Source organism: Mirounga leonina, unplaced genomic scaffold (genome assembly GCF_011800145.1).
Source record: "Mirounga leonina isolate KUSES-001 unplaced genomic scaffold, KU_Mleo_1.0 Mir_418, whole genome shotgun sequence".
NCBI lineage: Eukaryota > Metazoa > Chordata > Mammalia > Carnivora > Phocidae > Mirounga > Mirounga leonina.
In genome coordinates, this window is record NW_023270739.1 from 6,972,298 (window position 1) to 6,996,344 (window position 24,047).

A 24,047-nucleotide genomic window follows, 5' to 3' on the forward strand; every position below is an offset into this window, starting at 1 on the left:
ATCTGCATGCCTGAGTCACTAGGGCAGTGACTACATTTATTAAACACTCAGAGCAGGGACTCTGTGCCAGGTGCTGTTAGGCCCTTTATAAGTGTTAACTCATCAGATGCTCATAAGCGCCCAAGGAGGTTAAGGACCACTACTGGCCACAAGCACAGACAGGGAAACTGGGGCACAGAGAGGTCAGGGAGTAGCCCAGGGTCACAGAGGCGGTGGCTGGAATCCAGCAGTGGGTTGCGGTCTGTGCTCTTGGCCTTCACGCTGGCTGTTCTCTCACAGCCTCTTGCCTCCTCCCCTTCTCAGGATGAGCGTATAACTCACTGTTCAAACAGGGACACTTTTGGGGTGAAAAGGGCCACCGTTCATTACACAGGGACCACAGGTGTGATCTGTGCTGACAGGAGACACAGTCAGCCGATTTCCACCACTTTGCAAAGATGCAGAGTACTAGGGTGGCGGCGCCCGCTGGCCTTCTAGGTGCGCCGAGAGTGCTGGGGGTATCCCCGACGTTCTCTCCCCCATGTGGGGCCTTGGGGCCTCCCGACCCAGCGTCTGCCCTGCCCTTCCCAACGGCGGCAGAGCTATGGCCAGAAGCCCAGGCGGAGCAAAGGTGAGGGAGGAGGTCAGAGGCCCCACAAAGCAGCAAGCCTTGGCTCTGGGACCTGCCAGATTCAAGTCCAGATCCCTCTGTGTCCCTGGACACTGGGTGGCCCTGAGCAGGACACTTCTCTAGCCTGTCTCCCGTCCGTACGCGGGGACAGGAGTGCCAGTTCACAGAGCTGCTGCGAGGAAGACGAGTGAGAGTATGAAGGGAATGTCGATACATCTTGTTGCCCGCCCTCCCTCGGGACCAGGGAGGCAGCAGAAGGGGCGTCAAGGGGAGGAGGAGGGTCTGAGGCCACCGCAAAGAGAGCCCGGCTCAGTCTGGGTCTGTGTTTATTTGGTACAGGCCCAGCGCCCGGCCCTTCCCCAGGGACTCGGCTGAGCTGGGGGAAATGAATAAATAAAGGCCGCGGAGGTGTGAGTGTGGGAGGGGCTGGGCCGGCCTGGGGCAAGGTGAGGGGGTACACGGCCACTGGCCCCAGCCTCGGCTGTGCGCCCGCAGCCCCCCACGCTGGCAGGCTCCAGATGGGGCCAGTGCTGGTGCCCGTGGGGAGCGGGTCCTGGACTTGGGCCACCTCCAACCCCTCCTCTCTGCGCCCCCTCTCTCCTCCCTAAGGCAGTTCCAGGGGCCAAGCTCTCCATCTGGCTGGGGAGGTGGGGGGGGAAAGGAGGAGGGGGGCCAGTGTCCAGGTCAGGCCGCAGGCCCGGGGACTTTCCTGGGCAGGAGCCCGGTTCGCTGAGCCAGGACAGAAGAGCGGGGAGGCAGCGCCCCAAGCCAGCAGGCCTTTATGCACCACCCTGTGGTGCAGCGGCCCCACCCCGGCTTCCACCCTCTGTCCCTCCGCTCACCCCCCCATCCGCACCCCATGGCAGGGAGCACTCAGGAGTCACACCAGCTCCCACCCTTGTCCAGGGGCCCAGCAGCCCCTCGCGCATCCCTGGACGGCTCCCTGGCTGCCGTGTCCTCGTCGTCTTCCTCCTCCTCTTCCTCGCCGTCGGTGAACTCGTCCTGGCCGAGGCCGTAGGCCAGCGTGGTGTGGGCCAGGTCCACTTCGATGGGGAAGACGTCGGCGTCCCGCAGCACCGCGTAGCAGTCGTTGTAGTACTTGGACATGGTGGACACGAAGCGCTGCAACTGGAACACGATGTCCTGGACTGGGGTGGGAGGGCGGGCAGACAGGCACCAGTGGAGAAGACCCCCCCCCCAGCCAGCCCGGGCCCGCCTCCTGCCCCGGCACAGACGCAGATCTCCCAGCTCCCGGGCACGGTGGGGAGACTGTGGACCCCACTGCACCCCCAGGGCACGGGCCAGTCCCACCCCAAGCCAGGAAGGGGGGCCCAGGAAGGGGGCCGCTCCTGCCACGACTTTCCATCTTGGGTCCGACTCAAAGCTCTGCACGGCGGGACCATGTGACCTCACGGAGGTACCTTACCTTTCCGGGCCACCGTTTCCCCAGCTCTGAAATGGGGAGATGGTACCCACCCCCCAAGCGCAAGCACGGCACAGGGCTGGGGTTGGGCAGGGCTCTCTGGCCCCCAGTGCCCACCTACTCCCCTCACCGTGCTTCTGGTCCAGCAACTCAATCTTCTCCAGCACGTCTTTGCGCATCTGGGAGAAACGGGCGCGGGCCTCCTGGCGACAGCGCAGGATCAGGCGATACTCGTAGTTGCCAGTGCTCACACGGTACAGGGGCTCCCCCAGGGCCTGGGGCGGGGGGGAGCACATCAGGACCCCGGCAGGGTGGGGAGTGGGGGAGGGGGAGCCTGCTCTGGGACAGACGACGGCGGGAAGGCTGCAGAGCCCAGCTCCCAGCTCACACCCCTGCAGCACACGGCACTTTCCAAAGCTCCCACGGTCCCTCACTTCTGGGACGCCAGAAGCACTTACTCTTTGTGAAGAAAACAAAAGACCACACCCTTGCACGTTAAATAATGAACATTTACTGCTAAGGTGGATCCTGCCATCAAAAATGTTAAAAACGTAGAGGATTAAAAATGGCCTCTTAGGAGTGAGGGAAGTCAGCTTCTCCCCATAAGAGCCTCGCAAAGCCTGGGGGAGCGGCCCCGCAGCAAGTCGGCCGGCACTCGGAGGCCCACAGGGGCCTGGGTGGGGATGGACAGCCCCACACCTCCAGAAACAAGAGCCCAGCCAGACCCCCAGGCCTCTCCCAGGTTGGCCTGAGCTACCCGCTGCCCCTGGCAGCCCCAGGACATTCTTGGGCCTCTGTGAGACAAGCGCGGGAAGCTGTGTGCACCCCCAGACTTTCCAGCACCAGGGCCACCCCCCAATCACCCCTGAAAACTCACAATGCAGCTGTACTCCTCGTCATCCATCTCCTTCACCTTCAGGCAGTAGGACTGTGTGGGACAGCGAGGCCACGATGTCAGAGGGGCTCTGCCTCCTGGATGCCCACCCTGATGCCTACTTCCTTCCATGCCCCACAGGACCCCAAAGCCCTACCTGGGGGCAGCCATGCCAGGCCTCCTGGGCCCTGTGTACCCTCAACTAGGACAGGCTGGCATCTCACTTGGACTGGCCCTTGCTTGGGGAGGCCCAGGGTGAGGTGGCAGTACAAAGGAGAGGGCACTCATCTGGGAGGGTGGCAAGGGCCTGAGAAACAGCCCAGCATTTGCCAAATTCAAGTCCTAAGAGAGGTTCTGGGTTAAAAGGGATTCCATGGTCAAAAGAGCATAGGAAGACCCTAGAAGATTCATGTTGCACACAAGCCTGTCAAAGGCTCTGAGAAGTCCTGCTGCAAAGGAGCCTTGGCTTGCTTGGTGGAGCATCTTCCCCTCAACTCTTTTGACCATCAGAATTTTTATTTCAACATAAAATGTCCAGGGGTGCCTGGGTGGCTCAGTCAGTTGGGTGTCCAACTCTTGATTTCAGCTCAGGTCGTGATCTCAGGGTCGTGAGATCGAACCCCGCATCAGGCTCCACACTCAGCACAGAGTCTGCTTGAGATTCTCTCCCTCTGCCCCTCTTCCCACTCACAATGCTCTTTCAATCAATCAATCAATCACCTTAAAAAAACCCCACAACTCAATAATGTCCCTTGGCACCCACTTTATAACCACTGACCCATTGTAAAAGTGACCAAAAAATCCCAAAGGGTCAGAGGGGTCCAGAGTAAAGGCTCTGCCTATCCCAGGCTCTCAGAGGCTCCTCGGTGCAGTCGGGGCAGGGTCTAGGCTGTTGCCCAATTCCCCAGTACCTCCCAGGTCCCTGGTCCCACATCCTTAGACATGACAGAGGTTCTAGGCCCATCCTGCTTGCCATCCTGTGGCCAACTGAGGGGAAAATCTCTGGGTGGGTTCTTTCCCCTGCATGCCAGACTCATCCCTCCCCAGGGGCTGGAGACCAATTACCAGGTACTCGAACTTCACATCCAGGTACTTCTTGATGGTGAGGCGAGTGTCTGGGATGGCTTTGTTGAGGTACGTGTTCAGGTCTGTCAGCATCTGGAAGGGAAGGAGGGGGCAGGGGTTAGGCTGGTCAGCATGACAAAGAACGGCAATGATCCAGCAATCCTTCTAGTGGACCCAGGTGTCAGAGCCAAAGGGCACCCTCAGACAAGTCTGTCCACTCAAGGGTGAGAAGATAGGGCCGGGCCCAGGGCAAACCGTAACTCAGGTGTAGCCAGGGCCAGAAACCAGCCTGGAGGTCAATGCCAAGTGAGGCCAGGGAGGCAGAGTGACCAACCCACAATCAGTCGTGTAGGTGACCAAGCCAGAACCTACACCCACGTGTTCTGACTCCAGTCCGGGACCCTTCTGCATGCCACACTGTCCCCTCTCTACCCTCACATGCTGACACACACACGCCCAACACGACCTACCGGCTTGATGGTTTTCAGCAGCCGGATGCCGAACTTCTCGATGCTGCGGTGGGCGTCGGCAAACTTCACGAAAGCCTCGCTCGCGGCTGGCTGGGGCTCCCGCACCCCGATGACGGAGAACACGTCCCCAAAGGCTGCAGAACAAGTCTGCCCTGAAGGCTGTCCCTACCTGACCCCTTCCTGGGGAAGCCAGGGATTTGTTGGGGAGAAGCAGGGCAGGGGGCGTGGCAGGCTGAAGGCCAAGGTCTGAATGAAGTTTATGTCCCAAGGGAGGTGGATCTACACCTGCAGAGAGTTGGGTCTGTACCCCCAAGGGAGCTGGGTCTACACCCAAGAGAGTAGCCCTCATTCCCCAGAGTGACCAGACCATGTGGGAAGAAGGCTCAGTCAAGACTGGAGAGGCCAGTGTTGCCTGACGGCAGATCACTGCTCTGGGAATCTGGATGCCGGGGTGTAAGGCCACCTCTGCCCAAAGGGACTGGGTGACCATTTCCTCTGCCTGGGCTTCATTTTCCAAACTGTAAAATGGGGATAACTGTAGCTGCCCTGCCCAGCTAAGCAGACTTGTAGGAAATGAGAGCACACATAAGGAAGGCTCTATACACTGTAAGCGGCCGTAGACGTAAGATGGGGCAGGGCCCAGACGAGGGACTGGGCCCCACGGAAGACCAGCTGGTCCAGATGCTCCCTACTGGCCCCCATTATTGCTACCTCCTGGCATCTAGACAAGGCTCAGCCCGAACCTGGCCTGACATCAGATGCTGTGGCATCTGCCTGGGTGTGGCTGTGAGGAAGGCCCCAGGGAAGGGTTCGGCCACACCTTCACCGTATGAGGGAGCACTGAGCTCAGAGGGGAGCGAGGGCCTTCCCAGGGTCACACAGCATGTCTGGGGGCGCCCTTACCCCGGTGTGTCTGTGACAGCTCATAAAAGGCCCGGAGGAGGTTCTTGGTGTGTTCTGTCATTCCTGTGGGAGAGACCCAACCGAAGGGGGATGGGGACACATGGTGGGACCACAATAGCCCCCCAGGACACGGCCTCCAACCCCACCCTAAGGCCCTCACTCTTCCTGAGCTCACTGGCTTTTCCCACAGCCCCACTAGGGCTCAGCCCCAGGCCCAGCACCCCCCAAGAGGGGTCCCCTTCAGATAGAAGAGCCAGGGCTCCGCCGGGCAGACGGTGAACAAGGCCTCCTACGGGCCGGCTCTCTGGGAACTAGCTGGGTTCGGAGAGACTCCCACCGCATTCCCGTGTGCTATTACTGGAATTTTTATGGATACGTATTAGCTTCATAATCAGAAAAAGTATGTCTTAAGAGGCTTTTTTCTTAAGAACCCCTGATGGCCGTAGTCCTAGGATTTCACAGGCCGGCATTCCTGCACCTGCCGCCACCATGTCAGAGCAGGGCCAGGACGACCCGCCCCAGCGGCCCATGCCGGGCACGCCTGCTCACCTCTGTACAGCTCGGCCGTCCGCTCCAGTTCCTCCAGCCTCTTCACAAGCCCGTCTGTGGGGGTGAGGGGGGCAGTGAGTCTCGACGAGCCCAGGGTGAGGAGAGCGCCAGGGGCGGCCCGGAAGAGAGCAAGGACTGGCAGCGGACGGGCCCCAGGAAAGGGGAGCTGGCTCCTCGGCTGCACTCGGGAGTGCTCTGTAGCAGCCCGGGACCCCCCAAACCACAGGCAAGCTGGGGACAGGCGGCCCTCGGGCCACTCCTGAGGTAAGTCCCCACCCAGCAGGCGGCACATCAGCGGAACAGGAAGGTGGTGATCATTTCGGTACTGCCAAAGTCACCGGTGAAAAACGGCTGGGTCGTCCCCGAGGCCCCACCTGTGGGTGGTTCCGGAAGGCCAGCCAAAGGCGGGCCCAGTCCTAGCAGGCAAGGCCCGTGTACTTCTAGCACAAACCCTGGTGACAGCCAAGGGGGAAGGCAGTCAGAGATAAGCCGGAGAGATGAGTCGCTGTGACAGCCTCAGTGCAGGTGTGACAAGCAAATGTGACAGCTCAGGAGGGAGAACCGCTCGGGGAGGGAAGACCGAGTCCGGAAGGGCCCTGAGGCAGAGCTCAAGCTGGACCCGGCCTGGGCCCTGGGCGATCATCCTCATTTGCATCACAGAGCTTTCTCAAGCACCTTCTGTTTGCCGGGCCCAGTCAGGCCCATAGAATGACCTTGGTGAATGAGCCCCACGTCATGCTCTCGAGGCTCATGGCCCAACAGAGGAGACGGTGGCCAGGCAATGACTGGGGTGACCACAGGCCTGTCAAGGGAGAGGTGGGGGCAGCTGCCTCCCCTCAAGGGCTCAAAACGGGAGCAAGTGGACTGCCGGGCCGGCATTTCGGATCAGGGAGGGAGGGCCCTCCAGCAGTGAGGGGGATGAGGGCCCTCCCACCGCCCCACCAGGAGCACCAGCGGCCACCACAGGGCAGGGTCGGTGCCGTGGCTTCCTCATGTGGCGGCCCCTCAGGGCAGGGCCTGGCTGCACTGAGCTTGGCTGCTGTGAGCCTGGACCCAGCGCTCAAGGCTCCTTGCACACAGCTCGGTCCTTCCTCTGAATGAGCCTCTGGGGCAGGGACTATATAAGCTGAGGGACAACTTGCCTGAAGGCACACAGCTGGGCACTATTCAAGCCGGGGTGCCCTCTGACACCCCCTTCCGCCCCGGGCGGGGTTTTCTGAGCGGGAGGTGGGGAGGAGAGTGGAAGCCGAGTCTGGGCAAGGTGGCTGGGTGTCAGGCGGCCATGTGGGCTCTGGGGGGGCGGGGGGAGGAAGCATCGCAGGGGTCTTTAGAAGCTTGGCCCCCGGCTGGCCCCCAGGCGCTGGCTCCCCAGAGCCCTGGCCCCTGGCCAGGCTGGCAGGAAAGGAACCACGTAAGCGCCGGGCTGTTGTTTTTAGCTGGGTCATGGGACATCATGACAGCTTCCATTTTAGAAACCCTATTTAAGGCTGGGGAAATTGCAAGGTTTGGGGGGAAAAACACAACCACCAGTTCTAATTCCATCTCAACGCATGGTAACTACAGTAACAGGGATTTATAGACACCAAGAAGCTGAAAATAGCAGCCACCACTTTTGTACACCACTTGGAACGAGCTCAGACCCCACCCCCACGTCCCAGCCAATGCTGCCCAGTGTGCCCAGCTGAGCCGACAGTATATATAGGCAGTTAAATCTAGCCCCCACACATGCACAGCAGAACTGCTATTTATAAGCTCGGGCTGCGGACGGTGGGAGCAGGACCAAGTGTTTTACAGGCCACACACATGTGTGGGTGTGAACGTGCGTGTCCGTGCTTCCCCCACCCCCCCACCTCCGGTCCTGGCCTGGAACCTTGGCAGCAAGGGCAACAGCGCCACCTCCTGGAGAAAGGCAGGGGTGCGGGGGGGGCAGTGCGGGAGCGGGGGCTGCACTTGAGGGCACGTGGTGGCTGCCGCGGGCTCTGTGACAGTGGCTGGGGACGGTGGCAAAGGCAAGGGCGCGGGGAGCTGGGAGGAGGCACCGCCGCGCTGGGCATCTGTCTCATCTGTGACCTGGGCTTGGAACCCTGGCCCGGGCATGGGGGCCGTTAGCCGCAGGATGCCTCGGCTGACTGCTGCGGACGCTCTGTGGGAGGCAGTGAGGCCTCTGGGGACGCAGATGGGGACCATTGGCCCCACGGGCGGCAGGGCCCACGTCAGTTCCACGGGCGGCCGTGGTGCCCCTCAATCTGGAAGCCTGGGCTTGAGACCCCAGTCAGGAGGAGAGGACTCACCATTGCACAGGATGGCCCGGCTCAGGCCCAGGGCGTCTGCGGTCCCCGAACTCATGTTCTCTACCAGCCGATGCTTTACTTTCTTCAACACTGGGACCAGGGAAGAAAGGGACTCAGTGAGGGGAGTGTACAGCTGGGCCGTCAGGCCATCCCTGCCCCAGCTCATCTCCTCATGGCCAGTGACAGCAGGGGCTGAGGGGGCTGCACTGAGCTCTGGTGCAGAGGTGACTGTGAGGTGGGGAGAGCCCCAGTGGGGCCGCGCTGGGCCCTCTGCCCTACTCGCTTTCTGTGAAGGCGGTGCTGGGAGCTGGAAGGAGGCGAATGTGTAAAGTGTCAACAGGCAAACCAGGGAGAGCCTCTTCTCCCTTCACATCTGGGAGCCGAGGTGCCATCAGTGCAAGTGACCTCAGACCCCAGACTCAGTTACTGTATGACGTATACGAAGTCCCTGAAAGGGGACCAGGGTGGGACCCAAGGGGTTTCTACGGAGCACCTCCATCGAGGACACACTTGATCTTAGCCTCTCTCCCTAAAAACCAGGACGTGGCTGTGGCCCTAGGGTGGAAGAAAAGCGTGCTGGCTCCAGAGCCAAAGATCTGGGTGTGCATCACCAGGGGACACAGCCCTCTCTGGGCCTCAGGCCTTGATGTGGAATGAGGGGGCTGGTCCAGAGGACCTCAAAGCTGCAATGTCCAGCTCTGGAGCCTAAAGCTTTTACAGAACCAAAGCCCAGCCCCCCTAGCAGGAGGAAACCTGTCCCACGGAATGCTGTGAGAGTAAGAGGTGGCCCGTGACCCTCTATCCAAGGCCTGATGTCCAGCTCAGACCTCGAGCCTTCCTGGGAGCAGGCGGGCAGAAGAGGCGGCCAGGGCCACATAGGGGCGTGCGGGTGGGCATGAGGCACCACACCTCACTGCAGGCCGCCCTCCCTTTTGGAGGGGTGAGGGGCTGGCCTATAAGGGACAACCCTAGGGCAGCGCGGTCCCAGAGGAGGTGGCCCTGGGAGAGGACTGCAACATGGGGCAGAGCAAAATCAGGGACAGATTTCTTGGGAGCAGCTGCAGGAGAGCACCCCGGGTCCTCCCAGGCCCTTGACTTGGTCAAAAGCCACATAACTCTTGACACACCGTCATAAAAACGCAGAACAGGGGCCAGGGCCTATGGGGCCACTGGGTGCCACTGCTCTGGCCCAGCTTACCAATGTCCAGGGACATGCCCTGCTTGGGGTCCGCCTGCAGCTTGTTGTAATGGATAGTCACCTCTCCCTGGAAAAGAGGAGAGTTGAGAAGGAGTCTCCTGGGTCCCAAGCCCCTTCCCTGGGGAAGCCTGTCTGCCCCGAAATATGTGGTCACGAGGGAATCCTGAGGCCTGGGAAGGACCCAGACCAACCATGAATTCTGCCATGCTGGGCCAAGGGCTGTGACCGGGCTCTGCCTTGTAACTGGTTTGTTCCCAGGTCCCTCCTTGTCCCACTATGTGCCGGGCCCTGGGGAACCAGCAGGGACATGGACAGACACGGTCCCTGCCATCAGAGCTCACAGCCTGGTGGTCTTGGGGGTCTTGTGCTCCAGGAAACCAGGTGCCCCGCCCTACCCCACACCATGCCCCGCTCCAAGCCCTCGCCACGCCGTTTGCCCTACGGGGAGTATCTGCTGTGCTCTAAATCGCCCCAGGCTCGACAGCCCCTGCGTTCACCCAACTAACACGTCTGCGCACATTCTCTGTGCCTGGTGCCAGGATGCCAAGGAGCAGGTGTGGGGCAGCCCCCAGCCCTCAGGGCACAAGCCAGCAGGGAGGCCGATGCAAATCACTTTCTACAACTGGAAGAGAAGCGCTGGCTTCTCCTGAGGAGCCTTCCCTAACCACGGGAGGCCACCACAGTCACTCTCATCCCTGCAATCCTAAGACCCTTGAACTTGGGACAGAACCCATTCAAATACAAAACAGGATTTCCAAAATGAGCCCTGCAGGGAAACCAAAATGACCTGATGCCGTCCGGGGCAGAGGCAAAGGCTCTCCCAGGCTGCGGCAGATTGCGCTGTGGGGACCGTGACAGGCGGCAGCTGAGGGCAGTGGGACTCAGACCTGGGTGCTGGTCCAGCCGTGCGACTAAAGCAAATCCCTTCCTCCCTCTGCACGCCAATAAATGGGGACCGTAGTCCCTGCCCGCAGCCAAACACGGGCGCCGGGAGACCCCTCCATTAGTGTCACGGCTGTGCACACATGTGAAGACCTCTCGTCCTCGTGCGCAACATGGGGGGCTGGCGTGAGACAGACCTCAGAGGACGGAGGGGCTGTGGATGAGCACAGCTGTGAGGGCTCAGGAAGCGGCCACAGGGGGCACGCCCCACCCCCCAGTCTGTACCAGGATGAAACACCGTCCACCTGCTTCCCACGAGAGCTCCTCTGCCTGACAGGCTGCGCCGGGTCGGGAACACCCAGGCCGCGTGGGGCGGAACAGGAGTTAAATGGGAGAAGGTGGAGAGGCACCTGGCCCCGGGCTAAGGCAAGAGGGACTGGCAGGGACATCGGTGCCAGGTCCCTAAGGCACAGAGGAGGGACAGGGGTGAGGAAAGGTCTGGAAGGATAGGGGTGAGGGAGTCAGAACACTTGGCCAAGCTCAATTTACAGTTGGGACCCTTGACTCTAAGACTTTGAAATCATCCAATGGCTTTGCATTGGTTTGGTTTGCTGTTTTGGTTTCCCAAGTCACTAGCAACAAAATCTCTAAGAAATGGCCAAAGGGCTACACGCTTGCTTCCATGAGTGGTCAGGATGCTGCCAGCCATTGGTGGGGGAGGGGACTTGTGGGGCGAGGCCTTGGCCCGTAGCAGCTGGGGTGGGGCGTGGGGAGCAGGGGACCAGCCGTGTGTGATTGTGGTCTGCAGAATAAAAGACCTGGGGCAGGACTGAGAGCTGCCCCAGAGCCCAGAAGTTTCCCTGGGGGTCTGTGAGCCCAGGAGGACCAGGAGGACCCAGTGGATGGAAAGCTCCTATAGGAATGAGGAAGCGGGGAGGGGGGGGCACTCGAACCCCTCCCAGGCCCAGCATGGCCCAACTGACATTTACTGGGTGTCTACTGACCCCAGCAGGTTCACCTTGGACTTCTAGCTTCAGCTCCAGCCCTGAGTGGGGACACACTGGCTCGCCCTGAGGCACGGTTCCCAGTCCAACAGCAACCCTGGGAGCTGAAGGGCAGGGGACGGGAAGGTGCCCACTCTCCCGCCAAGGCATGACAAGTCCTGAAGCATGAGTGGTATTTACTGACCAGATGTGGGAGACACTGAGGGAGGCTGGAGTGTGGCCCAGACCCTGGTGTACCGAGGGGGCAGCGGAGAGAGGGCCCATCCCCTTCCAGGCCTGCCGGGGCCTCTGGCAGGCTGGGCATCATCGAAGTGGCTCGGCTGCCTGTGTCCCCCCACCACCCCCCACCCACAGCAGCCTTACCTTCACCTCCTGAATCATCTTTGCCACCTCCACCTTAGTTTTGCCTTTGATCGACCGGCCATTGACACCGGTGATCTCGTCACCAGCTGCCACGGTGCCATCCAGGGCCGCTGGGGTGTTGTCAAACACCTGGGGGTGCAAGGGAGGGCGGGGTGGAGACAGTCACGCCCTGCACCCTGACCAAGGCCCGGCTCGGCCCAGCCCTCACACACCCAACTGAGCGTGTGCTCCTCCAAACTCAGTTCTTTAACAGATTTTCCCCACAAGGCTGCTCTGGGCTGACTCGAAGCCCCAAAGCCCCTCTGGTCAGTTCCTGCGCCTCATCTCAGTCCCCGCGCCTCATCTCAGTCCCCAAAGAGCAAGGACTCCACCGCGCATGTGAGTCTCCCTTCCAGGGTGGCCCCTTCAATGGGGTCTATACTCATTGTGGCGTGAGGCTGGGTGGGCCTGTCCAAACACAGATGCATGAGTGCTGCTCAGGGCAGGGGCGGGGGGAGACCGCGAACGCATGTGCAGGGGTGGACAAGAACACAAAACATCGTAGCCAGCCAACAGCCACTGAGACAGACACAGAATTCTTAGCAGTGGTCATCTGCTACTGTCTTCCCTCTACTTTGTCTCTTTTTTTTTTAAGATTTTTTTTTTAAATTTATTTATTTGACAGAGACACCACGAGAGAGGGAACACAAGCAGGGGGAGTGGGAGAAGCAGGCTTCCCGCCGAGCAGGGAGCCCGATGCTGGGCTCGAGCCCAGGACCCTGGGATCATGACCTGAGCCGAAGGCAGACGCTTAATGACTGAGCCACCCAGGCGCCCCTACTTTGTCTTCAGTTGCTAAATTTTCTACACAAAGCATGTATAAAGAACACCTGATAATGTTTCACATATGTAACATTATAAGGAAGAAAGGAAAAACCTGAGATGAGAGTTTCTTTCCATTAACTTCCAGAATCACACTAAAAATACAATTATTATTTTTTAAAGACTTATTTATTTCAGAGAGAGAGAGAGAGCATGAGCAGGGGGAGGGGCAGAGGGAGAAGGAGAGAATCACAAGCAGACTCCATGCTCAGCCCTGATGCAGGGCTCCATCCCAGGACCCTGAGATCACAATCTGAGCCGAAATCAAGAGTTGGATGCTCAACTGACTGAGCCACCCAGGCGCCCCAATATATTTTTTTTAAATGGTAAAGAAGACAATGAGAGGGTCTACCTGTTCTTGGAAGATGGACAATGGGAACCCAAGGGCCTATGGAGGGGCTTTAGAAAGAGAGATCTAATCTTCGCTGGAAATTGTCAGTGGGTCAGGAAGCAGATCTCTGGCAACAGCCACAGGTGGGTGGAAGACAAGGTATAGAAAGTAGGGAAAGGACTCAACTCCTGGTTCCGTCCCCATCCACACAGCGGCCCATGGAAGGTGGAAGATGGAGGTGGTTTTCCCCAGAGAAGCTCCTGACTCAGGCCCAGGGACCGAGGCAGGCAGGAGAGAGGCACTGGACCGGAGAGATTTGGGTTCAGCGAGCCCTAAAGCCCCATAGCCCCAGTGGGGGCCCAGAATGCCAGTAGCCAGGCTTACAGCCCTTCCCCACAGAAACTGGAGGCCACTGCCCTGAATGGCTCCACATGAAAGGCCCATCTACGTACAGACACTGGCAGATCCCCCCCCCCCCGAGCTCGCCTGATGCCTGACCGCCCCCCAGGGAAGCCCCCCCAGACATGGTCTGCACACAGATCCTCAAACACCATAGCACATGACTGTGATGGCTCACTCATCATGTAAACACAGGCGAAAATTACAGGGCACTCAAGAAAAGTGTCCCATAGGAAAAACACTTAAAAACAGAAAAAAGGAACCACAGGAAGCAGAAACAAAGTAGAGCCGGTACAAAAACAAAAAGAAAACCATAATTAACATCTTCAAGATGATTAGAAAAAGAACAGGATGATGTAAAAGGATCGATTCAAAAATAGGGTGGGGGCGCCTGGGTGGCTCAGTCCATTAAGTATCTGACTTTGGCTCAGGTCATGATCCCGGGGTCCTGGGATCAAACTCCGTGTTGGGCTCCTTGCTCTGCAGGGAGTCTGCTTCTCTCTCTCCCTCTGCCCCTCCTCCCACTCATGCTCACTCGTGCTCACTCTCTCTCAAATAAACAAATCAAATCTTAAAAAAAAAAAAAAATACGAGAGATCTCAGAAATGCAAATTATAACAGAAATTTACAATGTCCGAAGAAGCTACGCAACCAAGCCAAGGAAAGTGAAAAAGACATGGACAATCAGAAAAAAAGAGAAAGAAAAATATTAGAAGATCACTTCGGGAAGCCCAGCACTAGCCAACAGGAGTCCCACAAGAGGGAACAGAAACCAGAGAGCAAGATCCCATCAAAGAGCTAATACTAGAAACTTCCAGGGTGGAGAAAGACATGAGGTTCCCCGAGGGATGTGCCCTCTGAGGCTCCAACACAACAGACAGACAAAGACCCGAGCCAAGAGCAATCGTCATGACCCTTCAGAATGCCAGGGACACAAGGAAATTCCCAAGAGTCTTGAGAGACCAAGGATAAAACACATTACAGATAAAGGGTCACAAGTAAGAAGAGCACCATCAGACACAACAATGCGAATGGCAAAAGATAATGAAAGGACGCCAACGAATTTCTAGGTGAAAATTATTTTCAAACTTGGCATTCTTTTTTTTTTTTTTGACATTCTTGAATTTGATCTGCCCAAGTGCCAACTGGAAGGAATATGAGAATAACAACAAAGACAGGATAATGGCACTTTCAGAGACACACGCTCTCAAAAAATGTACCTCCCATGCAGCCTCTCCCAGAAAGCTACAAGACGATGCACTCCACCTCGATGAGGAAGTCAGCAGAGAAAGAGGGCTCCCGGCCTGCACAGTGAAGTAAACAGTCAACAAAACTGAAAGGCAACCTACGGAATGGGTGAAGATATTTGCAAATGACATATCCGATAAAGGGCTAGTATCCAAGATCTATAAAGAATTTATCAAACTCAACACTCAAAAACCAAATAATCCAATTAAAAAATGGGCAGAAGACATGAATAGACATTTCTCCAAAGAAGACATCCAGAGGGCCAACAAATACACGAAAAGGTGCTCAACATCACTCAGCATCGGGGAAACGCAAGTCAAAACTACACTGAAATATCACCTCATACCTGTCAGAATGGCTAAAATCAACAACACAAGAAACCACAAGTGTTGTCGAGGACTTGGAGAAAAAGGAACCTTTTTGCACTGTTGGTGGGAATGCTAATTGGTGCAGCTGTTCTGGAAAACAGTATGGAGGTCCCTCAAAAAGTTAAATATAGAACTACCCTACAATCCAGCGACCGCACTGCTGGGTATTCAGAATACAAAGAATACAAAAATGCTAATTCAATGGGAGACGTGCACCTCTATGTTTATAGCACTATTATTTGCAATAGCAAAGATATGGAAGCAGCTCAAGTGTCCATCAATTGATGAATGAATAAAGATGCGGTGTATGTATATTTAATGGAATATTATTCAACCATAAAAAAGAATGAAATCTTGCCGTTTGCAAAGACATGGATGGATCTAAAGAGTATAACGTGAGCAAAATAAGTCTGTCACACAAAGACAAAGACCACATGATTTCACTCATATATGGAATTTAAGACACAAAACGAATGAGCAAAGGGAAAAAAAGAGCGACAAAGCAAGAAACAGACTTTTAACTACAGACAACAGGGGCGCCTGGGTGGCTCAGTCGGTTAAGTGTCTAACTCTTGATTTCGGCTCAGGTCATAATCTCAGGGTTGTGAGACTGAGCCCCGTGTCGGGCTCTGCCCTCAGCAGGGAGTCTGCTTGAAATTCTGTCTCTCCCTCTCCCTGTCACTGGCCCCTGCGCACGCGCTCTCTCTCTCTCAAATAAATAATCTTAAAAAACAAATAAAATACAGAAGACAAACTGCTGGTCACCAGAGGGGAGATGGGTGGAGGATGGGGAACGAGGTGCTGGGGCTTAAGGCGGGCACTTGTGATGAGCACCGGGTGATGTGTGGGGGTGCTGAATCACTGTGTTGTATACCTGACACTAATATTACCCTGATGTTAACTACCTGGAACCCAAATAAAAACTTTAAAAAAAATAGAAGGAAAGAAAGAGGGCTCCCGGAAGTGGGGGAGTCCCACAGAGAGGGAAGGGGAGGCTGAGTGAGGACAGACTACAGCGTGGGGGGCAACAGAAAGATGGTGGCAAATGGCTGCCTGAGGCTGCCTTGTACTGAATGTACAAGGAGAATGCAAATGGAAGAACCCCAAGAAACGACATTAAAAAAAGAAAAGATTGAGTTAAGAAAAGAGACAGAGGTTCCTCAAAAAGTAAACCACAGAAGCACCGAGTGAGCCAGCCATCCCGCTCCCGTTCCCAGGTACACACTCCCTGAACACGAATGCACGTGTCCGCCCAGGAAGTGCGCGTGCGTGCTCACAGCTGCATTGGTCACAGCAGCCAAAAGGTGCAAACAACCCGAATGTCCATCAAATGAATGGATGAACACAAATGGAATATTTGTCAGCCATAAAAAGAATGAATTACTGAAATATGCCATCACTTGAATGAAATTCAGAAACATTATGCTAAGTGAAAGAAGCCAGACACCAAAGGTGACATGTTAGATTCTTTTTATATTAAAATATCCAAAAAACAATCTATCTAATAACCAGATCACCAACCAATCTGACATAACCAGCACGGACATGAGTCGCAGAGTCAGAGGAGTGGTGGCCAGGGGAGGGGAGGGGGGTGACGAGTGAATAGTTAAAGGGCACAGGCTGTTCTTCTGGGGGGATGAAAACGTTCCGAAATTAGAGAGAGGTGATAGTTGAATTTAGCAAATGCACCGAATGCCACTGAACTTGAAAACTACTAACTATATGTTAAGTGAATTTCACCACAATAAAGTAATTTTTTAAAAAAGCATGACCACGGATGATCGTGAAGCTCTGGATGCAGACCAGCATGTTACCATCCTCCTACAACAGCAGCTCGGGAGGACGGGCTCCTGTTCCCCTCACTTCCTTATCCCTCGTGCCCACAACACAGCCTGGCCTGTGGCAGACTCTCAGACAGCGGATTAGCCCAAACTGCACAACCACCATGCTAGGAGGATGGGGTGAGAGAAAGCAGCGTGGCTCTGGAAGACAGCTAACATTCCCATCTACTGGACTGGGAAAACTTGACAGATATTTACAAGTGACAGATCAAGAAATAACAGGGTAAGTATCTAAGTGAGGAAAAATGGAGGCTCACACCTGAAGAAACAGCTGTAAGGGTAGAAAGTAGCATTGCTGCTGGGATGGGGTTGGGGGAGGGGGAGTGGAGGAGGGTGGATGGAGAAGGGGAGGGTGGTAAGAAGGGGTAGAAGAGGGGCGCCTGGGTGGCTCAGTAGGCTAAGCGTCCAACTCTTGGTTTCAGCTCAGGTCATGATCTCAGGGTCATAAGATCAAGCCCCACGTCAGGCTCTGCACTCAGTGGGGAGTCTGCTTAAGATTCTCTCTCTCCCTCTCCCTGCCCCTCCCCCGGCTCTCCCTCTCTCTCTATAATAAATAAATAAATCTTTAAAAAAAAAAAAAAGAGGGCACCTGGGTGGCTCAGTTGGTTAAGCGACTGCCTTCGGCTCAGGTCATGATCCTGGAGTCCCTGGATCGAGTCCCGCATGGGGCTGCCTGCTCGGCAGGGAGCCTGCTTCTCCCTCTGACCCTCCCCCCTCTCATGTGCTCTCTGTCTCTCTCATTCTGTCTCAAATAAATAAATAAAATCTTAAAAAAAAAAAAAAAAAGAAGGGGTGCAACAGTGGGTGCTATTATTTGACTGATTTCTATTATTTTATAATCGCAGTTTGTTCTAAGCAAATCTGGTCCCCTGTGGGTGAGGAGGGGGAGGTGGCAGGGGCCACATTGGCACAACGCAAGGGGGGGCAGGCCTGGCCGAGGCCTCCCCACCACCTCCTGGGCCAGAGGAGGCCAAACTGCTCATGAAGGCAGCGCCCGGAGCAGGCCAGGCCACATCCCAGGAATCTCTGTCTTCAAGGCCCAGAAGCGACTCTTTTGCAAGAACCTCAGAGAGACAGCAGCTTCCCATCTGCCACCAACAGCTACTGAGCTGAGCAAGTTGGAACAGGGTAGAAGCCGGGTCACATTTATGTCTGAGGTGGCGAGCTTCCTTCCGAGCCTACAGAAAAACCAGTGATTCCGACCAGCCGCAAGGTAAAGAAAATTGTCCCCATGGCTCAGGGTCACAGCTGACCGGAAGTCACCAGGGCAGCTTCTACAAGAACCACAGAATTGTTCAGTACCATCTGGGGAAGTGAACAACTGTCAGAAAAATAACAACATCTTCCACTTCGTGTTTATTAAATGCCAGGCATTGCTTGGGGCATTCTGTTAAATCCTCACGGTGACCAAACATTTTACATCCTCACTTTCCAGGGGAGGAAGCTGAGGCCCAAAGAGGGTAGGTAACTTGCCACTGAGCAGGGAGGCTTACATTTGAACTCAGGCCATTATCACTTCATAGACTTGGAGACTTTCCACGACACTTCACTTGCCCCAGGACCCCCGGCTGAGAGTTCTGTGGATTCGACCCTATGCCAACATTGTACTCAGTGCTGACGGCAGTGAAAAAGCAGACTGAGATCCTGTCCTCACACTGCAGAGACTAGGAAGCAGCTAGGTACAGAATCACGAATGGGCAAACCCATGATTACAGAGGGTGAGGGGGCCTGAGAAGGGAAGGAACACACTGACATGACAGAGAACAAGGATGCTCCTCCAGTGAGGGGCACTCAGGAAGACCTCTCTGAGGGGTTCAGACCTCAAGAAGAAAAGGCATCAGCTCTGCAGAGAGGAGAATGAACCTGCCCGAGCAGGGAGATGGCTCACCCTTTCCAGGACCTCACCCCCACCTCCGCATCACCCAATACCTGGACGATATAGAGGCAGGGGCAGTACTGGGCCCCTCCTCCGATGCTGATCCCGATCAGGTTCTGAGCATCCTTCTGCAGTGTCACCTTCCCGGGCACAGTAGGGATTCCGCTACAAAGAGAAGCACACGAGGCTGAATCTCCTGGAAGAAGGATGACTGGAGGGGACAGCAAAGGGAACAGGCCCTCCAAAACCCCTGAGAGGCTCCAAGTGCAGCTCAGCTTTTTCTTTTCTCATTTGGCCAAAAGAGACAGCACTTGCAATGGAACATGTGCAGCTCCTGGGAGTCCTGCAGATGTGGGATCAGATCCCAGCTCTGCCATTTACCATCTACAGCACTTGGGTAAGTCAGTCCCCTCTGTGCATCTCAGTTCCCTCATCCATAAAGTGGTGGTAGAAATGGGTTGCTACTTGGTGAAAATTCTCTTGGTGAAAGCACATGGAAGGCACTTAACACCAACCCAGCCCAGAGCAGGCACTCCATGAAAACAGGTCCCCCTTCCCTCTCCTTCATCCTACCTCTGAGACCTGAGTCAGACTCTGTCCTTGTCACCTTCTCAGGCACACATGGAACATCATGGCCACCTTCTCCAGGAAGCCTTCTCCTGTTCAACTCTCCATCACCCATCTCTCAAATGCTGTCAATTACCTCTCAGTTTTGATATAAACCAGCACTTATTTATGTTCTGTGGTAGATATCTGCCTTTATTCACTTATTCATTCAACAAACATTTGCTAACAAGCTACTGACGGCGAGCACCATACTAAGTGCTGAGGACACCGGCAGTGGACAGATGGAGGACAGATTTTAGGAAGGAGACTAACAATTTTTGAAAATCTGTCTCACCAGTTGCCTATACTGGGAAGGAAGGTAGGTTTACAATATTCCTATTCACCTTGAAAACTTGCTCAATTGCCACCCCCTTTATGAAGCCTTCCTTGAACACCCTAGTCGAGGCACTGCTCCATCTGCTCTCTCCTTGTAGCCAGGCCATTCTCCATTAGTGCCCATGTGGCCCTGACCTATTATCTGCTAATGTGTCCACAGCGCAGCTACAGAAGGTGAGCTCCTGGAAGGGCAGGGTCCATTCCTGCTACAGCACAAGACCTAATCCCCCTCTGAGAAGCAAGGGTCTGTAGAACTGGGAAGTCTGGGGATCTGGAGGCCCTGGAGCTCGTGCATTCCTGGGACTTGCAGGGAACAAAATACTCACAGTTTATCCTCCTCGATGTCATAATCCAAGTCTGCAAACATGGTTCCGAGAGTTGAGGCGGGCTGGCTAAGTGTCCAGCTCGGCAGGGGAATGGGGAACTGGATCAGGGAGAGAAAAGAGCGTAGGGTTTGGGGACCCGACGCGCCTAGATGGCAACCTCCACCCCGGCGATCCGGGAGAGCAGGACCTTCCCCCTTCCCTCTGGACGGCGGGGAGAGTCCCCGAGGTTAGGGGGCGGGAAGGTACGGGATTCTTACTAGGTACAGGGGGGAATTCCAGGCCAGGACGGTGGGCTCAGACCCCAGAGCCCGTCCCCACGGGTCTCCAGGCCCTTGGGAACTACCTCTGTCGCTCACCGGAAGCGTCGGTCCCACAGCCGGGTCCAGGCCAGGCTGGCACCTGAACCCACCTGCGGTTCCACCTGTCGGCGGCCGCGATTGTTGCGTCACTTCCTGTGAGACGCGGAAGTCCCGCCTTCCCCACCACCAGAGTATTTGCCCCAGTCCTTGCAGACAACGCTTCCTCCCTGGCTCCCGGTGCTCCCAGGACCAGAAAAGGGAACAAGTATTGACGGAAGCTCGCCGTTAGCACAAAAAAGCGGAAACAGAGGAAAGGTCTGGACAGGCTGACAACGTTCAACTCCGCCCCCTGCCCTGTGGCCGCCGCCATCTTGGTAAGGGCAGGGTTCTTCCCAGCTTCCTCCGCGGGACTCCGGGGACCACGCCGGCCCGGCGGTTGCCGTGGCAACGGAAGCATCCTTGGGCGCGGAGGTTCCGGCGAAGTTCAGCGGAATGCAAACCCTTTCACGTTTTCTGCACCCCGGCCTAGGGTGCTGCATCTCCGATGACGGTCTCCGAGCTGGAAGGACCCTTCGAGCCTAATCCCAGTTGTGTGACCAGGAAACTAAGTGCCAGAGAAGGGAAGGGGTTTTGTCCGGAGCCACCCACGGTTGGTGTAAGATCTAGATCTTGACCCTGAGACTCCTGCCATCTAGTGCAGCGTCCTTTTAACGTTTGCACACTTGTATTCAGTGGCTTTGTTATTAACGACAGATTGGACAAGTTACCTTCCTTTGCCTTTATGTGCCCCCTTTCGCCATATGCAAACTAAGATCATCGAGGCAGATGCTTTCTATGGTATTTGGTGAAAGACTCCTCACACCTCATCTCTTTCTTTAGTCCTGAGGAGCAGCCCCTCCCAGGCCCCGCGGAGGGTCACAGCTTCCTTCCAGGGGCAGCGGAGGAAGGAGAGATATAGAAGGATGATTATCTGCACATCCCACCATCCCATGGGAGCCCCACCCCACACACTCCTTAGGAAGCTAATCTGAGTCCCAGCAAACGTGCAGAATGCCAAAGTAGCAGCGACCTTCTCGTGTACCCACTGTTCTGCAGTTCAGGTTACTCACAGGATTTCAAATTTCACCATGACCCTGCGAGAGGCAAATAAGGATTGCCAGCCACATTGTGCAGGTAAGGAAACTGAGGCTCAGAGAAGCAGCTTCCTCTTGTCTCACAGATAGATGGTCGGTAGCAGAGCTAGGGCTGGAACTTCGAAGCCCTGTTCAGGCCAGGATTTTAGTTTTAAAAAGCAGCTGCTGGGGTCCTGGGTGTCTCAATCGGTTAAGTGTCCGATCCTTGGTTTCCACTCAGGTCATGATCTGAGGGTCGTGGAATCAAGCCCTGCCTAGGAATCAGCGGGGAGTCTGCTTGAGAGTCTCTCTCTCCGTCTCCCTCTGCTCCTCCCTCTCCTGTGTGTGTGTGCGCGTGCACGTGCTCTCTCTCTCTCTCAAAATAAATAAATCTTTAAAAAAAAAAAAAAAGAAGACAGCAGTCTTAGCTCAAGCCTATGTTCTGCCATTTTATAGCTGGGTGACCTTGGGCAAGTCACTGCCTGACTCTGAGCTTGAGGTATCTGTAGACCAGGGGAAAATGATCCCCCAACAGGTACTTGTGAAGGTCAAGACAAAGAGGAGAACCAGGTGTGAGTGTTTTGTAAACAATTCTCATGGCAAAGATGCCACTCAAGCCTCCTGACTCCCCACCCACTCTGGTCCCTCTTCTCAGGGGAGGGTCCCTCTCTTCTGCCTCATCCTCCCCATCTTCCAGGCCCCGTTCTGACCCACCTCTTCCAGGTAGCCTTACCAGACAATCCCTGCTCACAAATCTTGCCACTTTTACTTAGTTCCAGAAACAGTTATTTGGATCATTCATTTAGAATTATGTCTGGCCTTCTGAAATCCCTTTATGGCTTCCCTGAGCCAATTCTGAGTTGATTAACTTATGCATGCTTGTACTTTGTCTAAGGAGGTTTTTTTCCCCTTTAAAATTGGGGCCTAGGCTCGTATCTCAATAAATTGTAAACTGATGCTCCCTGAGATCCCTTTTTGTACGAGCTTTATCATCCCTGGCACCTTCCAGAGGATGCCAGGAATCCATCAATGGGTGATGTCACTGTGACAAACAAGAAAAAGAAAACTGGATTGCTTTTGAATGCCTATTAGTGTGAAAATATTATGAACCACTTTATCAGCTGGCCCATGTGGCAGGGAAACCTGTTACAGCCAATTAAGGGGGCGAGGTTGGGACCATGAATTTGAGGGGAAAGAAAGTTCAAGTAACTTGGTCCATCACCAAAGTAAGCACTTCCTGGGGCTCCTGGGTGGCTCAGTCGGTTAAGCTTCTGCCTTCGTCTGCCTTCAGCTCAGGTCATGATCCCGGAGTCCCAGGACTGAGTCCTGCATCGGGCTCCCTGCTGGGCAGGGAGTCTGCTTCTCCCTCTGACCCTTCCCCCGCCCTCTCGCTCTCAAATAAATAAATAAATAAAATCTTTTTAAAAACCCAAAACAACAAAGTAAGCACTTCCTGTCTTCCCAGACAGAAAGCCCCCGGGGGTAGATCTTGTTCTTCCCTGTACAGGCACCGTGGAAACATCGTGGGCTCAGTTCCAGACCACCACAATAAAGCAAACATCGCAATAAGGCAGGTCAGGTGAACTTGTTGATTCTCTAGTGCAGACAAAAGTTATGTTTACACTGTACTGTAGTCTATTAAGTCTGCAAGAGCATACATCTAAAAAAGCAATGTGACATACCTTAATTAAAAAATACTTTATTGCTAAAAAAATGCTAACCATTATCTGGGCTTCCAGTGAGTCATAGCCATTGATCACAGATCACCATAACAAATGTAATAATCATCAAAAATTTTGGAATATTGGGAGAATGACCAAAATGTGACACAGAGACGTGAAGTGAGCAAATGCTATTGGAAAAAAATGACACCCATAGACTTGCTTAATGCCACAGACCTTTAATTTGTAAAAAACACAGTATTTACAAAGTGCGATCAAGGGAGGTTGCCTGCCTCTCCCACAGAGCCTGGCGCAATCCCCGGCTGTGGATGAAAGTGCCCTAGAAAAGGCTGTGGCTTCATAGGAGACAGGACATTTTCTGGGCCCTGGAGGAGAGGACATGGATGGACAGAGAGAAGGGATGGTAAGGGCCTGAACTTGAACCGTGACCTGAGCTTCCTCCATGGGGCTGGAATCACCACACTAAGTGTAGGTCCTGGATTTTGGAATTTTGGTTCTTAACAAACAGCAACCTCCAAACCCAGAGGCTTTATCGTAGACTGCTGGCCCCACCCCCACCCCAGGACGGGTCCCAGCTCCAATCTGAGCTCTGTTCTTTTGTAGCTGGGGGATCTTGGGCCAGTCACCCTTTGTGTCTGAGCCTCAGGGGTCTGGAGAATTGGGGATGATGATCCCTCCCAAGATAGTAGTTTAAAGAGATGATGATTAAAAGAAGCAGCAGATGGGAAAGTACCTTGTGAGTGATTCACTCGGTGCAGATGCCAGAGGTTTTTATTGTCGTGCCTCATTGCAATTATTTTGCCCAACAGCTTCAGAAGGCAGGCCTATGGCACACGAAAGGGCCTTAGGATGCTCAGGCCCCTGCATCAGACTCCCATGCGAGGTGTCTTACACGGAGATTCTGGGGCTCTGTCTCAGGCCTCTTAGATCAGAGTCTCCATCTCGATCTACCGGCTAACACGTTCCTACTCGTCTGAGTGCATCCAACAGTTCCATCTGTGCATGATAGCTCTAAAGGGATTCCAGCCCATTCCATCGGAGGGTCCTCTCCCCCAGGCCCCATGGCCGTGGCCGCCAAGAACTTTCACTCAAATCGCTTATCAGCACGTTAACCTAATACCATGCTCTGG

General features: G+C 55.1%; 1 protein-coding gene across 4 annotated transcripts; it reads right to left on the bottom strand.

The window, feature by feature from the left end:
• Nucleotides 1–919: 919 nt before the first annotated feature.
• PICK1 (protein interacting with PRKCA 1) lies at nt 920–20,684 on the bottom strand. 4 transcript variants are annotated; one of them, XM_034987535.1, is made up of 13 exons: nt 20,234–20,684; nt 19,825–19,922; nt 18,610–18,721; nt 11,633–11,761; nt 9,384–9,450; nt 8,186–8,275; nt 5,895–5,948; nt 5,346–5,408; nt 4,443–4,576; nt 3,973–4,065; nt 2,911–2,961; nt 2,164–2,308; nt 920–1,758 (listed from the first exon to the last, which is right to left on the bottom strand). In XM_034987535.1, the coding sequence occupies exons 2-13, from the start codon at nt 19,863–19,865 to the stop codon at nt 1,484–1,486; spliced, it is 1,254 nt and encodes a 417-aa protein (XP_034843426.1). In that variant the 5' UTR covers nt 19,866–19,922; nt 20,234–20,684; the 3' UTR covers nt 920–1,483. The 4 variants fall into 4 exon arrangements, with proteins under 4 accessions (XP_034843426.1, XP_034843425.1, XP_034843424.1 ...); XM_034987534.1 differs by having other exon boundaries at nt 20,168–20,684; XM_034987533.1 differs by having other exon boundaries at nt 20,082–20,684.
• Between the last annotated feature and the right edge of the window lie 3,363 nt (nt 20,685–24,047).